This window comes from Saccostrea echinata, unplaced genomic scaffold, assembly GCF_033153115.1.
Source record: "Saccostrea echinata isolate AGI-Se365-2 ecotype Australia unplaced genomic scaffold, CSIRO_AGI_Sech_v1 ptg000030l, whole genome shotgun sequence".
NCBI classification, from domain to species: domain Eukaryota; kingdom Metazoa; phylum Mollusca; class Bivalvia; order Ostreida; family Ostreidae; genus Saccostrea; species Saccostrea echinata.
The window spans coordinates 18,605,711-18,615,317 of NW_026889779.1; the positions used below are offsets into that span (position 1 = coordinate 18,605,711).

At 33.8% G+C, this 9,607-nt stretch overlaps 1 protein-coding gene and 1 pseudogene across 1 annotated transcript; both read right to left on the bottom strand.

Moving 5' to 3' along the window:
- Positions 1–1,801: 1,801 nt before the first annotated feature.
- LOC133196486 (protein phosphatase 1L-like) lies at positions 1,802–6,139 on the bottom strand. Its single transcript, XM_061332372.1, has 5 exons — positions 5,866–6,139; positions 5,261–5,452; positions 4,779–4,947; positions 3,759–3,889; positions 1,802–3,237 (listed from the first exon to the last, which is right to left on the bottom strand). The coding sequence occupies exons 1-5, from the start codon at positions 6,037–6,039 to the stop codon at positions 2,848–2,850; spliced, it is 1,056 nt and encodes a 351-aa protein (XP_061188356.1). The 5' UTR covers positions 6,040–6,139; the 3' UTR covers positions 1,802–2,847.
- Positions 6,140–7,341: 1,202 nt separating this feature from the next.
- LOC133196061 (uncharacterized) lies at positions 7,342–9,361 on the bottom strand (annotated as a pseudogene).
- Positions 9,362–9,607: the final 246 nt, after the last annotated feature.

Consider the following 9,607-nt stretch of genomic DNA (forward strand, 5'->3'; position numbering starts at 1 on the left):
TTTCATCTCATTGGTTGTCCATTTCATTTGATGATTAATTTGAGTGCTTACTATTCACGTCAGCGTCGCAAAAATCTCATACATTGCAAATTGAATGAAATAAAATTTTATTGTATTCATATAAGTATAGTAAAAATACATTTTTCTAAATATAAATTATGTACTAAAACACAGTAACAGGTATCCAGTATGCTTGCGTTTACCACGCAGATGTATCAAGAAAGATAACTCCAATTAAATTTACGGTATTTTCGGCGATATTTATGTTACAGGAATCAACAAAAAAAGAAAAGAAAAGAAAGAAAAAAAAAACAAAAAAAAAAAAACAAAAAACAAAACAACAACAACAACAAAACAAAACAAAAGAAAAACAAAAACAATACAAAAACAAAAACAAACAAACAAAAAACCTTTATGGGTTGCATACTTGTACAGAGTATACATGTAATATTTTCCAAGAACTTCAACCCCGCAATAATTTTCAGACAAAATATGGGACTTGTCTATAGTAACTATGGACATGCAGAACCCTGCACTTAAATTCACCCACTCTGTAATAAAAATATGAACATAAAACAGCAGTGTGAAAGAATGTACAGAAAATGCACCCACTATGGATCTAAGTACTGAAAGTAACCCCATACTGTAATATTTTACACAATGTGTCTCTCAATTGTATAGCGTCTGTCTGTCTGTCTGTAAACAATTTTTCAAAACGCTACTCCTCCTACAGTTTAGTCTGATTTCAATATAGCTTGGCACACGAGTAGACTACACTAAGACACATAATTCTGTAAATGTAGTTTTGATTTCGATGAACGGTGTTGCTATGGTTACTAAAACTAGAAATTTCTGTGAAATTCTTTCAAAACCCTACTCCTCCTACAGTTTTGGTCTGATTTCAATATAACTTAACAGTTAACACACAAGTAGACTACACTAAGACACATAATTAAGGAATGTTTTTAAGTTTTGTGTGAGTTATTGGTATGTAAATCACACAGACTTGTCACGTAGGCATATTTTATGAAGCGTGCTAGCGCTTCATGAAAAATATGCGTACGTGCAAGTCTGTGTGATTTACACACCAATAATTCACACTAAACTTAAAAACATTCCTTATATTTACATTTTATAGGATTAAATGCACCAAAAATGTACTAAATGTTTGAATTTCTCGCTGCCCTATATCGTCATATTGTTATTAACGTCGCTGTAGCCTCATTGTGACGTCACTTTAGCGCGAGTTTCTTCCTGTATATTTCTACGCTTGAAAGTACAAAAAATGGCTTTCAAATCAATTTCATAGCTTAGTAGAAAAACACAGCTAATGTAAATATTTCTGTGTATCGGTTTTTGGTTTCAGTGAACGGTGCTGCCATGGTTACAAAAAATAGAAATTTCTGTGAAAAATTTCAAAACACTACTCCTCCTACAGTTTTGATCCGATTTCAATATAACTTGGCACACAAGCAGACTACACTAAGATACATAATTGACTTAATTTATTTATTTTTTTTTTTGATTTTGTTGAATGCTGTTGCCATGGTTACTAAAATCGAAATTTCTGTAAAATGTTTTTAGAAGGCTACTCCTCCTACAGTTTTGATGATTGCAATAAATCTTGCCACAAAAAGAGAGTAAACCAAGGATCTTCATTCTGTTTATTGCTGTTGCAAAGTTTCAAGTCCAAGTGCTATTTTTATCTTCATTTGTTATAAGTACAAACCAGTAGAACTACAGTCTCATCAGAGACTTCTGGTTTTGTTTCTTTTTCTGTAAAAATAATTTAACACAGAGGTGTATAAAATACAATGATATCAAATCTTTATTTTCAACCTCACAGTTGTATGTACTGTCTAGTGTTGCAGTCACAAAATTATATTTTTCAAAACTTCTTATGTAAAAATGCAGTAAACACATCATGGATGCATCACAAAACAGCATTCATAAATCTAGGTCCCTGATACTCAGTATCTGGTCACAATAAAATAAAAAATAAATTTTCTTTAAGTACATTTGCTAAATTCTTGCATATACTGACTAAAGCTGGAGATTTTGTTACATGTAGCTGCCTACTCAAAGAGTTTGTGAATGTTATAAACTCAAATGAATGGAATCAGATGTTCAGCAGAAAAGTTCATAAACTGAACTGAACATTTTTCTAAAAAGAAAACTATAAAGTCCTGTCATTTTGATTAAGTCAAGACACTGTGATGCTGGCAAAATTAACAAAATGAATATCTGAAATATACTTGTAAATGATAAAAAGCTGTGTCTCACCATACAGTATACACACATACTTCAATATATTGACTAGGTTTAAATTGCAACAAATGTATCACAACACTAATGATTGGTAATGTATCCAAAATAATATAAATACATGTAACAGCTTTAATCAGATCATACAAATATAAGTTCAATTTGACATGGCAGTGTCTTAGGGTTTAACAAATAACACAGGGTAATATGTTTTCTCTTTTTTAAGTTGTATTGCCCAATGCCCAGAGCTAAAGACCAGCAGAACTGACCGCTGTGTCTACATCATACACTACAATTATCAGAGTTATTCCTCCAACTTGCGTACAAATATATAAACTGTCATAATATTGCTGCATATCAAAATATATGTACAGATCTAAATTCTGCCACCAATATAAACATAAATTATATTTTGAAAACTGACACAGTTTTCAAAAAAATGTATAAATCGCATCTTTTTCAGATCCAGGCACATTGCAGAGCATGATATGAAAAAAAATTGCACCAAGACATTTAGCATTAAAACTGAGTATATGACTACAAAATATAATCTTGTCAAGTAATAATCCAAAAATAAATATGTCAAGACTTTTTGCTGGAAAATTTAGAAACTCTTCCATTGCTAAAATTAACAATCATAACAGATATATTGTCTAGGGAACCCCTGTAGTAGGCCTGTAATACAAGGCTTTTAGCACCAAAGAGAGGCTCGTCCAGGCGATCTTTAAGGAAGTCTACCGCTTCCTGATTGGAGAACACATCCCACAAACCGTCCGAGGCTAAGATCATAAAATAGGGCTGAAGAAACCGGAGGTTAAAGGTCAGAATATCTGGAACAGCAGTCAACATTTTTGTGTCTTTGAGGGGAAAGTCCCCCAAGGCTCTAGAGGTGGCCAGGACCCCTGCTACCCTCCAGACTCCGTTAAAACTGATAAAGCCCCCCACCTCCTTAATTCTTTGTCTTTCCTTTACCTGGAAATAAGTAACATTATCAATCGTTAAACATTATCAATCATTAAACATTCAAAAGATTAATTCTAGAACAGTGTTTTTTATCCATATTTTAAAAGCAATCTTTTTTAATCCATTTTGAGAAGAATTTGAAATTTAAAAAAAAAAATGGGAAAACACAGTTAATTTGGGGGGAAATGACCAAATTTTCAATGGTAAAATGCATTTACACACATATTTAGATGTGATTTGGGGTTGTGAAAAACACTATTGAAACACCTATTTAACAATGTTTGTTAATTCAAATTGTTTCAGTGATAAAATTCCTGCAGACATACATGTAAGCAGCTCTAACATACTCAGTATTCAACAGTAATAGCTTCTTTGGAGTTACAATTATATAACATCTTGGACAGTCCTAAATGGTCTTATTTTATAGCAGTGCAAGAAAACATCATTTTGTTTCAGTTTAGAATACTTGTTCAAGTCATGAACTTGGTGGGAAGCATTATAGTCTTAACTGTAAAACCATATATAATTACGTTGTATGGTTTATGGTCATAAGACAGAGGTATCGCTGTTCCATTTTTATCACAGAGTACGCCCCTGGAATCACCAACATTGGCCACTGTTAGGATATCCCCTCGCAGAAATGCAAACAATGCTGTGGTACCTAAATAAAAAATATAAAAGTGGTGCAAAATACCACATAAAAATAACCAAATAGTGCAGTCATACCTTAAGACTAAAAATGTCACAATCATATCAAAATCAGTGAGTGGTTCTTCTAAAATAAGAAATATAAGTCCCCCCCCCCCCCAACTAAAAAATTTGAACTCTTGGTCAATGGCTGAAGTTTCTGCACATAAAAAAAAACACATAATACATTTCTTCTCATATTAATAAATTATTATATGAATGACAAATTAAATCCTTCCAAAGCCAATATGGAACTCATAGAGCCAGCTCTTACAACTGGTTTCTGTGGTACTGAGTGGGTAAGAGTCTTGCACTCCCAGGCCCGTAGGAAGCAATTTCAGTTGGGGGAGGGGGCACAGCCATACATTTTCAGTTGAAGGGGCATTCAACTGACAAGCAGAAAAAAAAGGTCATCAACTACCAAAAATTCCTTGACAAGCAAAAAAAAAAAGGTCATTAGACGTTCTTATTGAGGGCGCACAAGCATATAGTATCTACATTTACTATAGTAATCTATATATCGGCAAAATTATTGGGGGACACAGCCCCCTGTGCCCCCCCCCCCCCCAGTTCCTATGGCTTTGACTCCCCATGATGGGACTCCAATCCATCATAGGTTAACACCCAGCATAAGCCAGTACTCATTTTCAGGTGGGTGGACTTTAGTCATTGTAGATAAAGTGCCCTATCCAAGGACATAACACAACATCTAGTGCTGATAGTGGGATTTGTACCAGTGATCTTTTGGTTAGTGACTAAACACTTACGACCACTGAGCTATGTTTACCATGTGTGAATGATAAGCAAGCTACGGGGGGTAATAATTCATCACATGACCTTCCCTGATAATCACATGACTTTACCTGATATGTCAGAATTATTCCTAGCAATCTGCATCAGCTGTGTATCCACTCGTAACACCTCATCTATTATCATCTCAGTAAAATTCCCGGTCTGGTCGTCTAACGAGGAACTCATTATCCGAATCATTAAGTACTTAAAGAGAGTTTTCTCTGTAAAATCAGCAGCAAACTGTAAAACAATAAGAAAACAAATCAACAATATTCTGAAACTTACCAATGAAAGATGAGAAAACATAAAACTACTGTAAGACAATGGAAGACATTCCTGTTATGTTTGTAATAGGAAGGGAGAAAATATGACAAGTCAGGATTCAAACCTGTGTCCCCTGAACCTAAGACAAGTGCTCTACCAGCTAAGCTATCTGGTCACTGGCAATCAAACCTATCATACTGCTCCAAACTAAGGGTTACTCAAATAATATTAAAAATTTTTGTTCTCATATGAATAGGTTGGCTTTATCTCATGAGTGACTTTACCATACCTCCCCTCCATGTCCATCAAAAATGCCATAAATAGATGTCCCAGTTTCTTCCAGGTCTATGACGATGTTAAACCTGTCCTCCATGTGGGGCCTCCTCCCCTGTATAGCATAGGCTGCCGCTCCCTCTTTCTGTAGTTCCCATGACACTCCAGTAGACTGCTGCGGCATGAGAACATTGGGGTGTTTATTTGTCTGTCAAGAAGTAGATCATCGATGCAAACACACACAGGGAACAATTTAGAGCATGAGGTATGTCCATGTGTGATTTGTTCATTTTATATACAAAAACCATAAAAGATTGCAAAAAAATTGAAAATAAGTGAGTCTTTAGTTTTCATTTTCTTTTTTCTTTTCTTTTAATCAAATCATTTATTATTTTTTAGCTGTAAAAAAAGCAAAGTAAGCAAATATGGCTCACTAGTACCTGAACAATTCTTTTATTGTGATTTATACCTGCATGATATGTGTCATGAATATTCATGAACACTGCTAACAGGCTAATGACCAAGTGACAGGTAAGCAGTTGGAACAAAAGCCAAAGGTAAAATCCGAGATTATCTCTCATAACTTATAACTTTTATGCTTACACCTGACATTTCACTGACCTTATTTTTTACTGCATCGTTTCTATTCTCTCTGGAGGGAAATATGTACCTCCACAGGGGGTTCGAATTGTAGACAGAGTGATACAAGAAAAACACCAGGCACAGAAACAACAAAGCTTCGACACTGAACAGGTACTTCCTCAGAAATCTACTGAGGAGGGATACAACAGTCATTCTGTCATCGCGAGGGATGTGTTCAGGAGAGCATCGTCTGATGGTCCCACTCGCAAGAGAGCCGAGAGGATGTTGTTGTCAAAAAATGAAAGATGGCGGTAAAACTAGTGGAAAGAATTGCCTTCGAGTTTACAATTATAAAAGATCAGGAGCAATTGAATTTTGCTAATTTTAATGTTTTTCAAATGAAATAAAACCATGCTTATGATATGAAACAAAAAATAAATATTGAGTCACTTATATTGTTCGTAATACACTATTAAAAGTGCCACATCCTGAATGTAGATGTACCCAATGCTTTGTATGGGTTTCCAGATATTTCGGACCTTTGCTAGTTCGGCCCTATTAACTATTGATGATCATAAAAATCAAAAATCTCTGAAATTCGCAGTTTTATAAATCGTATTTCAATGCTTTTATTTACATTGAAAAAAGTTTTTTAACTGTGAATTTCAGCGATTTTTATTTTAATGAGTACATGTATATATCAGGTATATTTAGACAGACATACACAAAATACAAAACCTTCCGTTGCATTAAACCGAGCCCCTGATGGTTTCTGTCAGTAAAACATGTAAATGTTTTAGCTCATATTATTGGGTTAATTAAAACAATTATGACAGAAACAAGTGCCTGTGGATATTACGCATAAATGAATGAATAAACGCATAACTTTCGCGGAAGAATAAAAGTTTTGCGAATAAATTGGAAACTAATTTAAAAAAATAGATAAACAAACAAACAATAATAATAATAATAATAATAATAAAAAAAAATAAAATTAAAACAAAAACAAAGCAAAAGAAACGAACAAAGTGCCCAAACACACAAACACAAAAATCCATTTAAGACTGTTGGATACATGGTGTATTTTGTGTATCGTGTGTTTTTCATGTCTGATTAAACACACTTCAAAATTAAAAAAAAAACGCTGAAATTTAATTGCATTTTAAAAAGATATCATATTTCTATATATATGAAAAAGTGGACCATCCGCACAAATGGTGGGAAGATTTTACATATATGCACATTTTGCATCAGGATGCATTTTAGCGCATTTGAACGGTATTGGGGAGAGATTTGCTCGTGAGCATTTCCACTCCTAGTGTAAAATTTACATCTAGTCAAATTAGGTGTAAAATTAACTTTTACATACGAGTTAATTTACTCCTGGTGTATTTTCGGTGATGTGAACGCGTAGCAAAATTTACAAATACAAATACAAATATTTATTGGCAAAAACACAATTACAATAATTGGCAAAGGCCCACTGAACATTATTTGATAATGTTTACATACTTTTTATGTAGTATTATGTAATTGACTTCTAAATTTCACAGTAACTTTTAAGACGTTATGTATATAACTGTTTACATATAATTGTAACATGTATCTTTCATTGTAAAGATTAATATTTTTCTTTGTTATGTTATAAATATTTCTAAGGTATGTGTTTCTTAGCTTAGAATAAGATTTACAGTGAAAAGAAAATGAATTTCATCCTCAATCACATCAGTATTGCAAGCATTACAACGTCTTTCATTTGTTGGTGTGGAATATATCTACCACTTCCTATTGCAAGTTTATGTGCACTAAACCTAATTCTACTAAGAGAGGATCTCTGAGATCTTTTTCTGAGTAAATCAACAAATAGACTTCTTTTTCTTGAGTATAATTTTTTATAGAATTCAAGTTTTTCTGAACCAAAGATTTTTATGCCCCCGTAATCGAAGATTCGGGGGCATATAGTTTTTGCCCTGTCCGTCTGTCTGTCTAGCTGTCTGTCTGTCTGTCCGCAAAAACTTTAACCTTGCCCATAACTTTTGATTGGTTGGAGCTATGGCTTTCATATTTCACGTGTGTATTTCTTGTGACAAGACCTTTCTTTGGGTACTATAAAATTTGACCTTTTGACCTGGACCTTGGAGTTTGACCCACTTTTGAAATTTTTTTAGACTTTAACCTTGGCCATAACTTTTGAATAGTTGGTGCTAGGGCTTTCAAACTTCACATTTATATTCTTTGTGACAACACCTTCCTTCACATACCAACAACTTTGACCCTTTGACCTTGGAGTTTGACCTACTTTTGAAAAAAAACTCCGTTAACCTTGGCTATAACTCTTGAACGGTTAGAGCTAGGGCTTCCATCCTTCACATATGTAATCCTTGTTACATGTACTCGGACTTCCTTTGAATACCAACAACTTTAAAATTTGACCCTTTGACCTTGGAGTTTGACTTACTTTTGCAAAACTTTAACCTTGGCCATAACTTTTGAACGGTTGGTGCTAGGGCTTTCATATTTCACATATATATGTAATCGTTGTGACAAGACCTTCCTTATGATAACAACAACTTTGACCCTTTCACCTTGGAGTTTGACCTACTTTTGAAAGACTTTAACGTTGGCCATAACTTTTGAATGGTTGGTGCCAGGGCTTTCATATTTCACATGTGTATTTCTTGTTAGAAGGCCTTTCCTTGGGCACTATTAATTTTGACCATTTGAACTTGACCTTGATGTTTGACTTACTTTTGAAAATCTTTAAATTTTTCCATATCTATTCAATCGTTGCTGCTAGGGTTTTATATTTCGCAGGTATATTCCTCGAAAAAGACCTTACTTTGGGTACCAACATATTTGATTTGCATTTGAGAAAGTTTAACCTTTGCTATAAGTTGCCATATGGGGGCATCAGTGTTTCACAAACACATCTTGTTGATGTTTGCTCTTGAGTGCACTGGTCAATAATTCTTTGCTTTATGCTGGGTAAAAGGTGTTGAATGGAACCTTTATATTTTGCAATGTTTGAAAATCCCAGATTATCTAGAATAGAAAATGATTTCTTAGTCCAAGAATTGCAATTACTTGTGGATTGGTAAAGTTTAAAAGCCAAAGAATCAGAAATTTTCAACTTTTAAATTCTGCAAGACAACCAGTATTGGGTGTTTTGCAATGCACTCCAAGAATATCTTTAATAAATTTTAAGTGAAATTTTTCTTTATCTGAAATATCTTTGAATGAGAGAATCCACTCCCCATATTTCACTACAATAGAGAAGAACTGGAAGTACAATAGCATCAAAAAGTTTTTCTTAAAGCTTACAAGGGTTACATGTATCAAAACCAATAATTCTTTTCATTTTAAAACATGCTTTTCTAGCTTTTTCAATAAGCACAACTGTTGCTAAATTAAACCTCCTATTACATGTACATTTCATCGTATTACCTAAATAGCAATATTTTGGTACAATTTGTATTGTATTACCATTGAAATAAAATTCATTCCCTTGAGGCTTGCCATTCGAGTTATATATCATAACTTCGGATTTATCTACATTGACTTGCAGTTTCCAGTTGAAACAATAGTTACTGAGAATATCAAGGCTAGTTTGTAAACCACTTCTGCTTTCAGAAAAGATTATAATATCATCAGCATATAAGAGACAATTTACATGGATATTGTTTACCTGCACAGGGTCATATTTTCCATTTTTCAAGTCACTGACAATACCATCAATAAATACATTAAAGAGCGTGCGGCTTAAGACATCTCCTCCACACTC